Source organism: Leptopilina heterotoma, unplaced genomic scaffold (genome assembly GCF_015476425.1).
Source record: "Leptopilina heterotoma isolate Lh14 unplaced genomic scaffold, ASM1547642v1 Lhet_52, whole genome shotgun sequence".
Taxonomy (NCBI): domain Eukaryota; kingdom Metazoa; phylum Arthropoda; class Insecta; order Hymenoptera; family Figitidae; genus Leptopilina; species Leptopilina heterotoma.
Window position 1 is genome coordinate 4,326,367 of NW_025111114.1, and position 18,963 is coordinate 4,345,329.

General features: G+C 22.3%; 2 protein-coding genes across 3 annotated transcripts; both read left to right on the top strand.

The window, feature by feature from the left end:
• The first annotated feature begins 153 nt into the window (after window positions 1–153).
• On the top strand, window positions 154–7,970 carry LOC122508003 (mitochondrial-processing peptidase subunit alpha). The gene is made up of 11 exons (XM_043621062.1): window positions 154–322; window positions 681–928; window positions 996–1,075; window positions 3,228–3,413; window positions 3,498–3,590; window positions 3,731–3,903; window positions 4,084–4,198; window positions 4,436–4,644; window positions 4,810–4,975; window positions 5,083–5,215; window positions 7,334–7,970. Exons 1-11 carry the CDS (start codon window positions 273–275, stop codon window positions 7,510–7,512), a joined length of 1,632 nt encoding a protein of 543 aa, XP_043476997.1. The 5' UTR covers window positions 154–272; the 3' UTR covers window positions 7,513–7,970.
• Window positions 7,971–8,589: 619 nt separating this feature from the next.
• Window positions 8,590–18,780, top strand: LOC122508099 (NADH-ubiquinone oxidoreductase 75 kDa subunit, mitochondrial). Of its 2 annotated transcripts, none has more exons than XM_043621210.1 (11): window positions 8,590–8,850; window positions 8,910–9,081; window positions 9,283–9,390; window positions 11,470–11,835; window positions 12,039–12,260; window positions 14,403–14,538; window positions 14,660–15,012; window positions 15,565–15,750; window positions 15,892–16,257; window positions 16,366–16,500; window positions 18,462–18,780. In XM_043621210.1, the coding sequence occupies exons 2-11, from the start codon at window positions 8,914–8,916 to the stop codon at window positions 18,609–18,611; spliced, it is 2,190 nt and encodes a 729-aa protein (XP_043477145.1). In that variant the 5' UTR covers window positions 8,590–8,850; window positions 8,910–8,913; the 3' UTR covers window positions 18,612–18,780. The 2 variants fall into 2 exon arrangements, with proteins under 2 accessions (XP_043477145.1, XP_043477144.1); XM_043621209.1 differs by having other exon boundaries at window positions 8,590–8,818.
• The last annotated feature ends 183 nt before the right edge of the window (window positions 18,781–18,963 follow it).

Sequence of the window (18,963 nt, forward strand, 5' to 3'; positions counted from 1 at the left end):
TGTTTATAAATTAAATACGGTAAAATTTAAAAGTAATGATTATTAAAAATTAGAAACTTGTAAAAAAGTGATCGTGTACATGTTTCTCTCTATTTTGTGAGACATATGAACACTACATGAAGTGCACTCTCTATTAACTACCTACTTAATGACTGTCAAGTGTGTGTGTTTGTCTGCTTGAGAAATAAATTTTCTGCTTCTTTTCCAAATTTTTTTTCCAAAAAACATGTTTTAAATTAATTATTTAATGTGAATAAGTAAAAATATTTAAAATGTTTGTAAGACAAGTTCAAATACCTCTGAATTTAGTGACTAGATCGAGGTATTTATGAAAACTATCATAAATTTTCAAATAACCATTTATTGGTTAAACTAATACAAATAAAACAAAAAAATGAACAATTTCCACTTATTGATATTTAATATTTTTATTGCAATCTAAAAAGCAGAAGAAACTTTTTAGTTTTGTAAATTTTTCTCCTTTTTCTATTTTCTCTAAATGTCTTTTTTAAATGCTTTCTTTACAATGCTTTTTTTAAATGCTTTACTTTACAGATATAGACAAATTTTAGGTTATAATTTTTAAATATACAAAAAAAGATTTACGACTTGTAAATGTCTAGATAAATTTTGTAGATCTCTACTTTGTAAATTTAATTTCTTAATTTTGTTTATTTCAGTTGCTGTCAATTAAAGTATTCGAAAGTTGGGCAAATATGTGGATTTGCGTCAGATATTAGAAAAAATATAGAACCAATAAATGCCATTGTCTCTCCTTTTCCTCCTTTATCGAAACCTTTACCAAATTTACCAACTCCTATTTATTCGACTGTTAAGAAGGAAAAACAGGAGACTAAAATTACAACACTTCCAAATGGATTGAAAATTGCTACTGAAGATTATTTCGGACAGTTTTGCACTATTGGAGGTAAATCTTTCTTTTTCTTTTTTTTCTTCATTGAAACAATACTCTACAAAAAATATTCTGCTTTTAGTTTTAGTTAACTCTGGACCACGTTTTGAAGTCGCTTATCCGAGTGGAATTTCGCATTTTCTTGAAAAATTGGCATTTAATGTGAGAATTTCATTAATGTTCTTTTTTTGCTATCTTTTAGTTTGTAAACAATTTTTATTCGTAACTAGCAAATGTTACGCACTAAACGTGATATTTAATTTATTATTATTATTATGCAAATTACAAAATTTTTTATTTTCAAATATGAATTTTTGAATAATTTCAGACTCAAATTTTTAAAAAATTCAATTATTTACTAATTAATTATACTTGTTTAATAATTTCAAAAAATTTAATAAATCCTTCAAAACAATTCAATTATTTTTGTTAAATAGTAAAGTCTTTGCAAAAATTCAATTATTTTCAAAACAAAATCCACTAAAGAATTCAATTTTTTCTTTATTCGATATAAAATCTTTGCAAAAATTCAATTATTTTCAAAAAAATCCCTCGAAAGAATTCAATTTTTTTCTTAATTCGTTATAAAATTAATATTTTAAAAGAATTTCAAATATTTTCTAAAATTTTTATAAATAGTTGGAAACAGTTCAATTTTATTTATAAATTGTAAAATTTTGTGCAACAATTTAATTATTTTTAATACTATTTTACAAACATTTCATGAAAGAATTCAATTTTTTTTCTAATTTTTAATAATATTTTTCGAAAAAATTACAATTTTTTTCTAAAATTTTAATAAATCTTCCAAAACAATTTAATTATATTCAAAACAATTTCACGGTAGAATTCAATTTATTTCTTAATTTATTATAAAAATTTTCCAAGGATTCAATTATTTTATAAAATTTTAATAAATCCTTCGAAGCAATTCAATTATTTTTTTAAATACTAAAATCTTTGCAAAAATTTTAATTATTTTCAAAAAAAATTCACGAAAGAATTCAATTTTTTTTTATTCGATATAAAATATTTTAAAAGAATTCAATTATTTTCTAAACTTTTTATAAGTAGTTCGAAACAGTTCAATTTTATTAATAAATAGTAAAATTCTTTGCAAAAATTCAATTATTTTTAATACAATTTTACAAACATTTCATGAAAAAATTCAATTTTTTTCTAAAATTTTAATAAATCTTTCAAAACAATTTAATTATATTCATAAACAGTAAAATTTTTTGCAAAAATTCAATTATATTCAATACAATTTCACGGAAGAATTCAATTTTTTTTCTTAATTCGTTATAAAAATTTTCCAAGTATTCAATTATTTTATAAAATTTTAATAAATCCTTCAAAGCAATTCAATAATTTTTTTAAATAGTAAAATCTTTGCAAAAATTCAAATATTTTCAAAAAAATTTCACTAAAGAATTCAATTTTTTTTCTTAATTCGTTATAAAAAATTTCAAAGGATTCAATTATTTTATAAAATTTTAATAAATTCTTCGAAAAAATTCAATTATATTTGTAAATAGTAAAATTCTTTGCAAAAATTCAATTATTTTTTAAACTTTGAATAAATCCTTCGAAACAATTCAATTATATTTATAAATAATAAAATTCTTTGCAAAAATTCAATTATTTTCAAAAAAATTTGACGAAAGAATTCAATTTTTTTTCTTAATTCGTTATAAAATTTTTCAAAAGAATTTTTAAAAAAGAGTTTAAATTAATTATCAAAAATTTTAATAAAATTTAATAATTAAATGTTTAATTTCAATTAATAACAAACATGATTATTTTATAAACTTGAAAGTAATTGTTCATAAAATTCAATTATTGTTAAGATTTTTAATTAAAGTTTTTAAAGAAACTCTATTATTTTAAAAGAATTCAAAGAAATTCTCAAAAAAGAGTTTAATTAGAATTATAAAAGATTTTAACATATTTCTTCACGAGAATTCAATTATTTTCCTAAATAATAAAATTTTTCAAAAAGAAATTCTATTATTATCAAATTTTTTGCAACAATTCGATGATTTTCAATAAATTAATTTTAAAAATGGAAATTATTTAAAAAGAAAAATTATTAAAAAAGTTAGGAAACAAAAAACAACGATTTATTAATATAAGATTTATATTTTTAATTTTTATTTGTAGATTTTACTTATAATTTCTACTTTTTATTTTTATTTGAAATTTCTATTTGTAATTTTTATTTTCTATTTTTAATTTCTATTTGTAATTTTTAATTGCATTTTTTACTTGTAATTTTTATTTGTAATTATTGTTATGATCGAAACATTTTCAGTCGACCAAGAATTTTGAAAGTAGAGATCACATTTTACTGGCAATGGAAAAACATGAAGGTATTTTTGACTGCCAAGCATCTCGTGATACGTTCATTTACGCAGCTTCTGCAGAACGAAAGGGATTAAATTCAATTACACAAATTCTCGCAGATATTGTTTTAAGACCACAAATCACCGAAGATGAAGTTAGTTTTTTATTATTAAAAAAAAAAAAAAATAAGTAATTTGTTTTTAAAAATAAAATAATGCTTTTAATTGTTTCTTTGTAGCTAAACATAGCTCGTCAAACTATTGAATTTGAAATTGAGTCTCTATTAACTCGTCCGGAACAGGAACCCCTTCTTCTGGACATGATTCATGCCGTGAGTAGTTTCTCTTTCAATTAAAGATTTATTATTTATTCATTTAAATTATTAATAAAATATTTTTGTATTTATTATTAATATTAAATTATTATTTAATTATATTATTTATGTATTAAATAATAAACGTATATTTTCAGGCTGCCTACAGGGACAATACTTTAGGACTGCCGAAAATTTGTCCCGAAGGAAATGTAAATAAAATAGACAGAAAAATTCTTTTTACGTATTTGAAAAGTCACTATACGCCGGATAGAATGGTTATCGCGGGAGTTGGCGTTGAACACGAGGCTCTTGTTGAGGCCGTTAACAAGTACGTAACTTTTTTGTGAAAGTAATTAAAAACAGTAATCAAAGAAACAAAAAAAGTAAGAAAAGTAATCAAAAAAGCAAAAAAAAAAAGTAAGAAATGTAATCAAACAAGCAAAAAAAAGTAAGAAAAGTTATTAAAAAAGTAATCAAAAAATTGTACTCAAAAACAATGAATTTTTAGATATTTCGTGGACGAGAAAGCAATTTGGGAAGAGGACAATAGTCTAATTATGACGGGAAGAAATATGGATTTAATTGACGAATCTGTTGCACAATATACCGGAGGACTTGTAGTGGTAAATGTTTTCAAAGAACCTTAATTGCGAATTTTCCTGATTTATTTAGTAAATTAAAAAAAAATCAGAGAAAAGTCAGGGAAATAGAAAATTAAATTTTTGTTGCAACCTTGAAAATAGATATTTTTCATTTTTTTTTTCATTTTTCATTTGAATATTTAGAAGTTAGAACTTTAGAAAAAAGGAAAAGTGTAAAAATACAGATAAAAATTACGAACCTTTTTTTTTTTTTTGCAGAAAGAAGGAAGTATGCCAGTGCATCCGGAGTCTAGTGGTATTCCAAGATTATCTCACGTTGTAATTGGTTTGGAAGGTTGCTCGCATCAAGATCCAGATTTCATTGCCATGTGTGTTTTGAATACAATGATGGGAGGCGGTGGCAGTTTTAGTGCCGGTGGTCCTGGAAAGGGAATGTACACGAAATTATACACCAATGTTTTGAATCGGTAATTAATTATAACATATAAATAAATTTCGCTGTAATTTAAATTATTTTTAGCGATTTTAAATTATCTCTGGATTCAAATATTGTCTTTGATTAATTACTTTTATTTCATTTTCTCTTCAAATACTGTTTTTGATTAATTACTTTTATTTCATTTTCTCTTCAGTTATCAGTGGATGTTCAGTGCGACTGCTTATAATCATAGTTATGCGGACACGGGATTATTTTGCATTCACGCATCATCACCGGAAGTTCGCGTTGGAGAAATGACAGCTGTCATAGTGCACGAATTAGTTTCAATGGCTGGTTCAACGACAGTTGCCGAACTAGAAGTAAGAAAACGATTGAATTTTTTTTATTTTCAAAAATAATTTTGAATTCTTTGCAAATTAGACAATATTTTTAGTCTATTTTATATTTATTTTATTAATTTTTTCAGAGAGCGAAAAAACAACTACAATCGTTATTATTGATGAATTTGGAGCAAAGACCAGTTGTTTTTGAAGATATCGGAAGACAAGTTCTTGCCACTGGATTTAGACATCGACCGGAGTATTTTATCGATGCAATCAGTTAGTTTATTTTTACCTTCTATATTTTAATTTTACTGTCACTTACTATTTTACTTACTATACTTTCTCTTTTATTTTACCTCTACTTTATACAGACTTCGAACTCATCTACTAAAACCTATTATTTTCTACTTTTTTTACGTTATACTACTATTTTGGTACTTTTTTAGATTTCTGCCACTAAAAGATACTATTTCTGTTTTTTTTTTTTTTAGAATTTTCACTATTTTAAGTTCGCTAATACTAGAAATCAAAAAACTATTTTCAAAAATTATAATCAAATTCTTTAAAACTATTCAATTATTTTCAAAAAAATATTCGAAATTCAATTATTTTCAATATCTCGTATTTTCACAAAATTTCGCAAAAGAATTCAATTATTTTTAAAAAATTGATAAAATTCAATTATTTTCATAAATAATAAAATTTCCACAGGAATTCAATTAATTTAGAATAGTATTTTCAAAAAAATTTTGAAAAAATCAATTATTTAACAAAATATTTATACAATTCTTCACAATGATTCAATTACTTTCACTAATAATAACAATTTTCAAGGAAATTCAATTTTTTGATAAAATTCTAAGCAAAAATTAAATTATTTTCATAAATAATAAAATTCATCGAAGAATTTCAATTATTTTCATAAATAAAGTTTTCCACAAGAATTGAATTATTTAAAATAAAATTTCCATAATATTTATTATATTTCAAAGAAATTAATTATTTAAAACAATGTTTATAAAATTCTTATAAAGAATTCAATTATTTTCAAAAATAACAAAATTTTTCACAAATTCAATTCTTTTTAAAATTTTAAATAACATTTTTCGAAATAATTCAATTATTTTCACAAATAATAAAATTCTTCTCAGGAATTCAATTATTTTCATAAATAATAAAATTTTTCTCAGGAATTCAATTATTTTTGAAAATTTTAAGAAAATTCTTCGTAGGATTTCAATTATTTTTAATACAATTTCACAAGAATTGTTCAAAACATGTAATTATTCTTAAAAATTTTAATTCAATTCTTTGAAAAAATCAATTATTTAAAAAATTGTTTTTTCAAATTCCTTTGGAAAAATTATCAATTATTATTTTAAAAAATATTAGAATTTTTTATAGGAATTCAATTATTTTCATATATTTTAATAAAATTGGTCGAAATAAATAAATTATTTTAAATACAATTTTAATTTAATTTTTTTGAAATAATTCAATTATTCTTTTAGATTTTAATAAAATTCTTCCCAAAAATTCAATATTATTTACATAAATAATTCTTTGAAAGAATTCAATTATTAAAGATAAATAACAAAATTATTCCTGAAAAATCAATTATTTTGAGGCATTTTAATAAAATTCTTTGCAAAATTCAATTATTTTCATTAATTTTTTTTTATTCATCACAAGAATTCAATTATTTTTAAAAGTAATAAATTTCTTCGTGGAAATTCAATTATTTTTAAAAATTCTAATAAAATCGTTCGTGAAAATTTAATTATTTTCATAAATAATAAAATTCTTTTCAGGAAGTCAATTATTTTCATAAAATTTCCAAACAGAATTTAATTATTTAATAAATCTTTTATAATTATCTTCGTAAGAATTCAATTCTTTTTATGAATAATAAAAATTTCTTTAAAATTTAATTATTTAAATTAGAATTTGCATAAAATTAGTCGAAAGGAATCAATTATTTAAAAATTTTTATAAAATTCTACGCAAGAATTAAATTATTTTTCTAAATATTTAAATTCTTTCACGAATAATAAAATTTGTTGCAGGAATTTAATTTATTAGCAGGAAAAGAAAGAAGTAAATATTTTTTTTTATGAAAATTAGAAAAAAGTCAGGAAAATAAAATATAGAATTGAATTTTTGGTCAGTTTTGTTAAAGTTTCTAAAAACGAGTTTTTTTGGTCGTCAAATTTAATTTTTCATTAACTGCTTTTTTAGTACATTTTACGACTTGTTTAGAATTAATTATCGAGTGCGAAATCTGTTTATATTTTCTACATTCTTATCAAAAATATCAAATATTCAAATTCTTATTGAATGTTTTTTGTTTTTAAACATTTTAAGTTTGAAATAAAAAAATAATTGTTTTTGCAGACAAAATAACGAAGGACGACATCAATCGAGTGGCATTGCGTCTGAGAAAATCACCGCCAAGTGTCGCAGCACGTGGTTTAGTTAAAGGACTTCCTTCTCTTTCAGATATTCAAGCCGGTTTGTTGGACGCAAAAGGTGCGATACCTAGGTCTCGGAGTCGTTTATCACTCAACATTTAAAACCTAGATTTTTTCTTACATTTTTTTTTATATATTTTTTTCTTTTCTCTCTCTTTCTCTGTTTACATTCTTTTTCCTTTTTCTCTTTCGAAATAACTTTGAAATTACGAAAATAATTTTAATTCCTCAAAAAAAAATTAATTTCAAATGCTTGGTCAGTGACAAAAAAACAATGATGCGGAATTAAATTCTGATTTAATCAAGTGTGATAGATAGAAATAGACTGTGAAAATATTTTGATCTGTATTCATTCCCATAGCATCCAAACGAGCCGAGGGATGGAAATTTGGTTCAAAATAACAAAAACAAAAAAAAAAAATATCGCGTTTTATCCATTTGACCAGCAGTCGTCATGATTTCGTCTTCAATTTTTTGAAAGTAAAACTTATGTATTGTATATACGAATAAAGTAAGTTCCAATTATATTGATTTTGAAAATAAATTATTGTTATTAATAACTAGGAGTATTGTTTGTATTTTTAAAAATAATTGAAATTTTGAGGAGAATTTAAAATAAAATTTTGAAAATAATTGAATTTCTGCTAAGAATTTTCTTACTTTTGAAGATAATTGAATTTTGCAAAGAATTTTATCAGAACTTTTGAAAATAATTAAATTTTCATGATGAATTTTATTATTTATGAAGATAATGATAATTTTGACGAAAAATTTAAAAAGAAATTTGGAAATAATTGAATTGCTGCGAATAATTTTATTACTTTTGAAAATAAATGAATATCAGAGAAGAATTTTATTATTAATAACGAGAATTGAAAATTTGACAAGAATTTTATTAAAATTTTTTTTAAATAATTGAATTTCGGAGAAGAATTTTATTATTTGTAAAAATAATTGAAATTTTGAACAGATTTTTTTAAAAAAATGTTAAAAATATTTTCTGTTTTAAAAATAATAAGCCAGTACGAAAATTGTAAATTTTTGTAAAAAAATTTGAAAAATACTGAGTCGAAATTTTACATAAATTACAACCAATACGATTGCCGATGACATTAGACAGTACGGACATCTATAGATAAAAATCATAAGAAATTACCAGAGTCCGACATCTGCGACTCTAGTGGGAACTAAAGTAAAAAAATACCTGATACCTTTTCACAATTTTAATCGTATATTACATATTTAAATATATCTTTTTAAAAAAGAATTGTCCGATTATTTACTCTCACTTGAACGGTTTCATCACTTAAATTTTTGCGCAATAGTCGCAAAAAGTCGCAATAGTTGCAAATTTATTGAAATTTTTCTTTTTGAACTCGCAGTTAAAAGTTGACTGTTTACTGTTGAGGTTAGTTTAGACAAACTGAGTAGTGTAATAAAGTAAGTTATATTTTATTATATAACAAAAGTTGAGTGACATTTATAAATTGTTTTTGCAGAAAAATGTTGAGATTACCTTTGGTCCGGGTGGCCGGACTGTCAAGTGGAAGATTTGGAAGTGCAAATTTTCATACAACTGTCAACAGCTCACAGCAAGCAAATCAGGATCTTGTCGAAGTTTTTATTGACGATATTCCCGTTCAAGTTCCACCTGGAACAACTGTTCTTCAAGTAAATATTGTGTTTATACATTCTAATGAATTTTTCCACTAATTATTGCAATCATTTGGGGTTTTCCATTCATTTTTCTACTTCTACTTCTTTTTTTACATTCAATACTGTAACTAAATGGATTCATTTAGTTTCTTCGTCGATTTATTTTTTTTACTGCTACAATTTAGTGTTAATTAAATAAAATGTTTTTATTTGAAGGCAGCTGCAAAGATTGGAATCGAAATACCTCGTTTCTGTTATCATGAACGTTTGGCTGTTGCTGGTAATTGTAGAATGTGTCTCGTGGAAATTGAAAAACAAATGAAGGTATTTTAATTGTTGAATATATAATAATCGTTGTATTCCGGTGATTTGTTCGCAGTTTGAATTTAGTTGTTTGGTTCTTTGTTTCCTAAATTTTTTAAAAAAATTTCTTTTCAAATATTTGCAATTTTAAAATTAATGTAATTGAAAATCATTAAATTCTCGCAAATAACCTTATCAAAAAATTTTGAACAGAATAATTAAATTCCTTCGAAGAATTTTTTTATTTATGAAAATAATTGAATTCTCGCGATGAATTTTATTAAAATTTTAAAAAATCCTAATTAAATTCTTTTGAAGAATTTATTTTTTTAATTTTTTTTAAATAATGGAGTTTCTTTAATAATTATAATTGAAAATTTTAAAAACAATTGAATTTTATGAAGAAGAATTTTGTTGAAATTGTATTGAACATAATTGAAATCCTGAGAAAAATTTTAGTACTATTTATAAAAATAATTTAATTCTTGCGAACAATTTTATCAGAATTTTTAAAAATAATTGAATTTAATTAATAATTTTATAAATAATTAAACTCTTTCGAGAAATGTTCCTAAAATTGAATTAAAAATAATTGAAAACTTTCGAAGAATTTTATTATTAATAAAAATAATTGAATTCCTTTGAAGAATTTTAGGTATTATTTATGAAAATAATTGAATTTCTTTGAAGAATTTTATTATTTATGAAAATAGTTTAATTCCTTTAAGGAATTTTATTATTTCTGAAAATAAATAAATTTTCACGAAGAATTTATTAAAATTTTAAAAAATCCTAATTAAATTTTTTTTTAAGAATTTCTTTGAATTTTTTTTTAAATAATGGATTTTTAAAAATAATTTTAATTGAAAATTGTGGAAGCAATTGAATTTTATAAAGAAGAATTTTAATAAAATTGTATTGAAAATAATTGAATTGTTCCGAAGAATTTATTAAAATTTTAGGAAATAAATGAATTTTATGTAAATATTTGAAAATATTTCAATTCTTCCGTGGAATTTAATTAAATTTCTTTCAAAATAATTGAATTCCTGCAAAGAATTTTACTATTTATAAAAATAATTGAATTCATGCGGGAAATTTTACTTTTTATAAAAATAATTGAATTGTTTCGAAGGATTTATTAAAATATTAGGAAATAATTGAATTGTTCAAAAGAATTTATGAATATTTTAGGAAATAGTTGAATTGTTTCGAAGAATATTTATTAATTTATTAAATATTTATGAAATAATTGAATTTATTTGAAATGTATTAAAATTTTTTTTTAAAAATTGAATTCTTCCGAGGATTTCAATTAAAGTTGTTTAAAAAATAATTGAATTCCTGCAAAGAGTTTTACTATTTATAAAAATAATTGAATTTTTTCGAAGGATTTTTTAAAATTTGAGAAAATAATTGAATTCTTTTGAAAAAGTTTATAACGAATTAAGAAAAAAATGTAATTCTGTCGTGAAATTTTATTAAAATTTTCCTAAAAATAATTGAATTTTTGCAAAAAATTTTACTAAATTTATAAAAATAATTGAATTCTTCCAAAGAATGTTATTATTTATATAAAAATAATTAAATATATTAAATAATAATTAACTCTTCGCAAGAGCGAAGAGTGATATTTAAAAATTTTTGAAAATATCAACATTAATTATTTGTGTTCTTAATAAATGAATTTTTTAAATTTTGATTATGAAATTATTTAAAAATTTATATTTGTGTATTATAAATTTTCTTATGTAGAATAATTATTTTTCATAATTTGCATGGAGTCTAATTTATAAATTAGCATAATTTTCGAACTTGCGAGATTGGTAGTAATATAATTGTTCAAAATAAAATATTTCCTTCTCATAATTTTTATGAAATTTAATTATTATTTGAAATAATTACTGTTTTACATATATTTTTTAAATAAACCGAAATTTTGAATCCTCGAATTGTTAATTTACATAATTTTAATGTAATGAAAGTTTTATTTCTTATATTTTTTATTGCACAGAATTATATTCTTTAATATAATGTTTATTTTTAATTCGAATAGGCTTTGTTTTTTTTTTTTTGTAATGAGAAAATAATTATTTCCAGCCAGTTGCAGCGTGCGCAATGCCGGTAATGAAAGGCTGGCGTGTCAAAACGAATTCCGATCTTACGAAAAAAGCCCGCGAGGGTGTAATGGAATTTTTACTCGTCAATCATCCGCTGGATTGTCCAATTTGCGATCAGGGTGGTGAATGTGATCTGCAGGATCAGAGTATGGCTTTTGGCAGTGACAGGAGTCGTTTTGTTGATATTAATTTCAGTGGGAAGCGTGCAGTCGAAGACAAGGACATTGGTCCTTTAATTAAAACTGTCATGACACGTTGTATACATTGTACTCGTTGTATTCGATTTGCCTCCGAAGTTGCTGGCATTGATGATTTAGGAACCACTGGTCGTGGAAATGATATGCAGGTAAAACTTTGTTTTCTATTTTTTCTTTTCTTTTCTTTTCTTTTCAGTTTAATTTAATTTAATTTTAATTTAATTTTTTTGAAATAAATCCAACAGTCACATAGACGAATTATAAATTTTCGAAAATGGCACAAAATAATTAGTAATTAAAACATCGAATTCTCGTTAATTAAATTGAGAACTGAATTCTTCTTTTATTAAAGGTTGGAACGTACGTCGAAAAAATGTTTCTTTCCGAAATGTCTGGCAATATAATTGATCTCTGTCCTGTTGGAGCCTTGACAAGTAAACCGTATGCTTTTGTCGCACGGCCATGGGAAAATCGGAGGACCGACAGCATCGATGTTCACGACGCGGTTGGAAGCAATATTGTCGTCACTCATCGTACGGGAGAAGTTCTTCGTATCCTTCCCCGTGAAAATGAGGTTTTCTGATTGATTCATTTTATTTACTGTTAAATATTACTATTTTAGTAAAGTCCGTAATTTTATTGAGAAAAGACGAAAAGTTCGCAAATTCCCACGATATAATTTGAAGAATTTTAGAGAAATTATAAATGATTGGAGAAATTCAATTATTTTAAAAAGTAATAAAATTCTTCACAAAAATTCAATTATGTTAAAAAAATTTTTAAAATCTTGTCAAAATTTGAACTATTTTTATAAATAATAAAATTCTTCTCCAAAATTCAATTATTTACAAAAATTTTAATAAAATTCTTGTCAAAATTTCAATTATTTTCAAAAATTTTCCTCAATTCAATGATTTTTAATATCTACTATTTTAATAAAATTTTCCAAAAGAAAAATCCATTTTCCAAAATTTTTCCAAATTCAATTATTTAAAAGAAAATCAATAAAATTCTACGCAAACCTTTAATTTATTTTCATTAAATAATAAAAATTTCACAGAAATTAAATTATTTACAAATTTTTTTTATAAATTTCTTCGCAATCATTCAATTATTTTTATAAATAATAAAGTTTTTTTCAAGTTTTTATTTTCTAATATATATTCTATTGAGAAATTTACGAATAATTGAAGTTTAGTAAAATTGAATTGTAAACAAATGAATTTGAAAATTCTCAAAGAACTTTTTCAAAAATGATTAAAAACAATGGATTTTATATCCGGAAGTTCGTCCGAAACCTAAAGGTATAAAATTTATATAAATATAAATTATTTAGTATTATTTAATTATTTAGTATTTCTATAAATAAATAAATAATGGATTTTATAGAAGAATTTTAGTTAAAAACAGGAAAAAAAATTTAATTTTGGAAAAGTTACAAATTATTGCAGAAATTCAATTATTTTCAAGAGTAATAATATTCTTAGCAAAAATTTAATATTGTTTAAAAATAAAAAAAATTCTTAGAAATTCAATTATTTTCACAAATAATAAATCTCATTGCAGAATTTCAATTATTTTTAAAACAATTTTAATCGAATTTCTCGAAAGAATACAATTATTTTTAAAAATATTATTTACATTCAATTATTTTCAAGGGTTTTTAGTAAAAATTCAATTATTTTCAACAATTCTGATATAAAATTCTTCGAAACAATTCAATTATTTTTATAGATTGTAAAATTCTTGACAAGAATTCAATTACTTTTGTAAAAAATAAAATTCTTATGAGAATTTCAATTATTTTCAATAAAATTTTAATAAAATTTCTAGGAAAAAATCCAATTATATTCTTTGTAAATATCAATTATTATCAAAATTTTCAATTAAAATTATTTTAAAAAATTATATTATTTTTATGAAATTTAAAAAAATTTAATTATTTGCAAAAAGTAATAAAATTGTTTAAAAGAATTTAAATTTCTATGAATAATTTTAATATAATTTAATATTTCAAATTAATTTTCAAATTTTTTTATAAATACTTTACAAGAATTCAGTGATTTTTAGTACATCGACAATTTAATTATTTCTGAAAATAATTGAATTCTTGAATCGAATTTTATTTTTACTTTTTTAAATAATTGAATCCCTGCGAAAAAATTTATTAGGTATTTCTATGAATAATTAAATTTTTGCAAAATTTAATTATTTTTTTTAATTATTTTTATTATTTATTGATATTATTGAATTCTTTCGAAGAATTTTTAAAAAATGTTTAAAAATAATTTAATTTTCCCTGAAATTCAATTAAAATTGTATTTAAAATAATTGAATTCTTGAATTGAATTTTATTTAAAGTTTTTTAAATAATTGAACTCTTGCGAAAAATTCAATTATTTTTTAAAATAATTGAATTTTGTCAGAGCATTTTAACAAGATTTTTAAAAATAATTGAAATTTTCGAAGAAATAAATTAAGAAACATTCAATTATTTAATATATTATTTATTTTTGTATATAAATAATTGAATTCTAGTAGAATTTTCTAATAAAAATTGTTTTAAAAATTAATTTTTGTTAAAATTTTAGATAATAATTGAATATTTAAAGCAATATAGTGTAAATTTTTAGAAATAATTGAATTTTCAAATTAATTTTTTTAAAAAAGTTTAATTAGTCATGAGTAAAATTTAGTCTTTTTGTTCAATATTTAGCAAGTGAATGAAGAATGGATATCAGATAAAGTTCGCTTTTCCTACGATGGACTAAAGCGACAGAGACTCCTGACTCCCATGATGAAAATCGACGGAAAACTACAGAACACCGAATGGGAAGATGCCCTCGTTGCTGGTAATAAATCCCTTTTCTATATTTTAACAGATTTACAAGAAAACGAATTTTATTTTACATTTATTCGTAACCTACTAATTAATACATTAATTAAAATATTAATTGACATTTTTTGGTACAGTTTCTAGAGCTTTGCAAGATTTACCGAAAAATAAGTGCGCTGCCATTGCTGGAAAAATGGCAGACGCCGAATCTCTAATGGCGATGAAAGATTTGATTAATAAACTTGGAAGTGAATTATTAGCGACTGAACAAAATTTCCCGAAAGAAGGTTCAGGTATCGATCTACGCAGTAATTATATACTCAATAATAAAATTCGAAATCTCGAGGATGCTGATGTTGTTCTATTAATTGGTACTAATCCAAGGTACGAGGCGCCGTTGATAAATACTCGTTTGAGAAAAGGATACTTGCACGCGGAACAAACAATTGCACTTATTGGACCAAAAGTTGACTTGACCTACGATTATGAGGTTCGTTTCTTTCATTTTAGCGAATATTTTTTCTATTTCTGAAAATAATTTCTTTTTAAATACAAACTTCATTCTTGAAGAACTATCAGAAAATTATTACTTAGAAATTATTTAATGAATAATTTAACCTGAATATTTCAAAATTATTTGAATTTTAAAAGAGTTGCGTTTATAATTTTCATAAGTAGATAAAATGAACTTCAACATAAATAAATTAACTTGGAAGAGGTTTTAATTTGAAATTTTATAAAATATCAATTTTCAATTAATTTAATTAGAAATTTTTAAGAATTTAGATTTTTGAACAATTTTAATAATTCAAATTCTTCTGAAATTTATTTAGAAATTCAATTCTTCGAAGGAATTCAATTATTCTCAAATTTTCTGATTGATTATCAGGGAATATTAAATTAAAATTTTGTAGCAACCCTGAAATCAAGATAAATTTGTGTTAAAATTTCTACCTTTCTTGGAAAGTGTCGAGCGCGTCACATTTTTATTATTATTGCCTAAATTATTATTATTATTATTATTATTCTTGTTGTCGTTTAGCATCTAGGACAGTCTCTAAAAACCATAAATGAACTAAAGAACGGTACGCACGCCTTCAGTAATATTCTATTGAACGCAAAAAAACCGATGATTGTTTTGGGAGCGAATCAATTGGATCGGGAGGACGGAGCTAAAATTCTCGCTGAAGTACAAGAATTGGCGAAGACAGTCGGAGATAAAGGATCGGTTAGTCAAAAAATGAATTTCTATTTCATACTTATTATTTACTACATATATACTTTTGAAACTATTTACTGATTATTTACTATAACTATTTAATTAATTTACTTAATTTACTAATTTGAAATAAATTTGAAAATTATTCAGATCTCTGCGGACTGGAAAGTACTCAATGTACTTCAGACAAATGCATCGCAAGTCGGCGCCTTGGATCTTGGTTATGGCTCGACTTTGGAGGAATTAAAGAAAGCAGAACCACGTTGTCTTTTCCTTTTGGGCGCTGACGATTCTAATGTGACGAAGGAAAATTTTGGCAAATCATTTATTGTTTATATTGGAAGTCATGGCGATAAAGGAGCAGCGAACGCCGATGTTGTTCTACCTGGCGCTGCTTACACCGAGAAGAATGCCAGTTTTGTCAATACCGAAGGTCGTGCACAGGAAACTAATGCGGCAATTACACCGCCTGGAATGGCGCGTCCCGATTGGAAAATTATTCGAGCACTTTCAGAGGTATTAATAATATTTTTATACTCCATAATTTTTAATTCCGAAAAAAAAAATTTTTTTGCGTTGTTCCTTTTTTCTCAAATTGATTTCTTTATTGTGAATATTTTACAGATATCTGGAAATTGTTTACCATATGACACTTTGACGGAATTACGCTTTAGAATTGAAGAGGTTGCACCGCATTTCTCAAGATATGGCGACGTTGAGCCGGCGAATTTCACGAATTTATCTTTACAACTCGCAAAGGTTGGTGAACAAAACTCTTTATTTATTTACTAGCAAATGATACGCGTGCCATTTTATTTATTTATTATTATTTTGTAAATTAAAAAGTTTTATATTTTCAAGAAGAAACATCAATTTTTGAATGATTACAAATTCAAAATTTAAAGAATTCACTAAGAATACAATTATTTTTAAAAATATGTATTAAATTCAATTATTTTCAACAATTTTGATGACATTCTTTAAAAAAAACATTATTTTCAAAATTTTTAATAAAATTCCTTCCAAAAATTCAATTAGTTTTAAAAATTCAGATACAATTCAATTATTTTCATAAATAATAAAATATTTCGGAGGAATTCAATTTTTTTTAATACAATTTTAATAAAAATTCTCGAAAGAAAACAATTATATTTAAAAATATTATTTACATACAATTATTTTCAAAAGTTTTAATAAAAATTCACTTTTTTCAACAATTCTGATATAAAATTCTAAATTTTTAATAAATTCTTCGAAAAAATTTAATTATATTTATAAACAGTAAAATTCTTTGCAAAAATTAAATTATTTTTAATACATTTTTAATCAAATTTCTTGATAGAATTCAATTTTAAAAAAATTTTTAACATTATTTTTGAAAAAATTCAATTATTTTCATAAATAGTAAAATTCTTTACAAAAATCCAATTATTTTCAAAACAATTTTACAATTAAGTATTTTAAAAAATTATATTATTTATACGAAATTTAATGAAAGTTAAAAAATAAATGTAATTATTTACAAAACTCAAACAAAATTGTTTAAAAGAATTTAATTTTCTATAAATAATTTGAATATAATTTTCAAATTTTTTATTAATACTTTACAAGAATTTAATGATTTTTAGTAAATCGACTATTTCTATATTTCAGAAATTAATTGAATTCTTGAATCGAATTTTATTAAAACTTTTTTAAATACTTGAATTTTTGCGAAAAAATTTATTATTTCCACAAATAATTGAATTTTTACAAAATTTAAAAAAATAAGTGAATTGTTGAGAAGAATTTTATGAAAATTGTATTTAAAATAATTAAATTCCTGTGAAAAATTTACTATTTTTTGAAATTATTGAATTTTTTCGAAGAATTTTAAAAAAATGTTTAAAAATAATTTAATTTTCCCTGGAATTCAATTAAAATGGTATTTAAAGTAATTGAATTCTTGAATTGAATTTTATTAAAAGTTTTTTAAATAATTGAACTCTTGTGAAAAATTCAATTATTTTTTTAAAATAATTGAATTTTCTCGGTGCATTTTAACAAGATTTTTAAAAATAACTGAAATTTTCAAAGAAATTAATTAAAGTTGTATTGAAAATAAGTGGAATCCTAATAAGAATTTTATTATTTATTATAAAAATAATTGAATTTTGTACGAAGATTTTTATTTTTTATAAATTGACTTTTTGCAAAGCATTTTATTACAATTATTAAAAATAATTGAATTATTAATAAAATTCAATTACTTTCAAAATTTTCAGTAAAAATTATTTTTAAAAAAACTCTATTATCTTTAAGAAAATTGAAATAAATTCTTCAAAACAATTCAATTATTTTAAAGAATTAAAGAATAAAAATAATTTTTTAATAAAAATCTTGCCAAGAATTACATTATTTTTAATACAATTTTAATTACATTTTCTCGAAAGAATTCAATTATTGAATAAATTGTTGATTAAATTATTGAAATGAATTCAATTATTTTCAAATTTTTTTATAAATACTTTTCAAGAATTCAATGATTTTCAGTGCATTAATTTTAAAATTGAAAACATTTAAAAAGGAGAATTATTTCAAAAAGTTAGGAAACAAAAAAGCAAACAGCAACTATCTTTAAACTGCGAATAGGCAGAAATCCGGAATTCAACGATTATTAATAGAAGATAGAAGATAAAAGATTTTCTATTTTTATAATTTTTCTATTTGTCTTGTTGCAGAAAACTGGAGGTTCTTTATTGCCAGATCCAGTGGAGGTGAGACAGAAGACATTAGATCAGTTTTTCATGACCGACGCAATATCGAGAGCGTCGCCAACAATGTCAAAATGTGTACAGGCTGCACTAAAGCAACGTCAATCTCAAGTATAAAAAGAAAAACATTTATTTGCTTGATCAATCATGTATATAGGTGAGTTCTGTTTTATAATAGTTGCAATTTCTTTACAAAGACTTATAAATAATTTAGTAAAGAAAACAAAACAACAGATCAAGTAGCTCAAGAAAATTGATAAAAATAAATCTATGGAAATTTTTCAAATCGAAGTAAAATTCTATGAAAAAAAAATACCCAACAGTTAGTGAATCATACGAAATTATTATTTACAATAGAAATTATTACAATAGAATATTATTATTATTCTCAAAGATATATATTTCAACTTCATAGATTTTAAATGAAATGGAGCAAAAACTAAATTTGTATGTAACTTAATTCACATTT

Coding starts and splice junctions, on each gene's coding strand:
- LOC122508099 (XM_043621210.1), top strand. CDS start 8,914: ATGTTGAGATTACCTTTGGTCCGGGTGGCCGGACTGTCAAGTGGAAGA. Junction 9,391..11,469: donor AAATTGAAAAACAAATGAAG/GTATTTTAATTG, acceptor AATTATTTCCAG/CCAGTTGCAGCGTGCGCAAT. Junction 15,751..15,891: donor CAGTCGGAGATAAAGGATCG/GTTAGTCAAAAA, acceptor AAAATTATTCAG/ATCTCTGCGGACTGGAAAGT.
- LOC122508003 (XM_043621062.1), top strand. CDS start 273: ATGTTTGTAAGACAAGTTCAAATACCTCTGAATTTAGTGACTAGATCG. Junction 3,591..3,730: donor TTCTGGACATGATTCATGCC/GTGAGTAGTTTC, acceptor GTATATTTTCAG/GCTGCCTACAGGGACAATAC. Junction 4,645..4,809: donor TACACCAATGTTTTGAATCG/GTAATTAATTAT, acceptor TTTTCTCTTCAG/TTATCAGTGGATGTTCAGTG.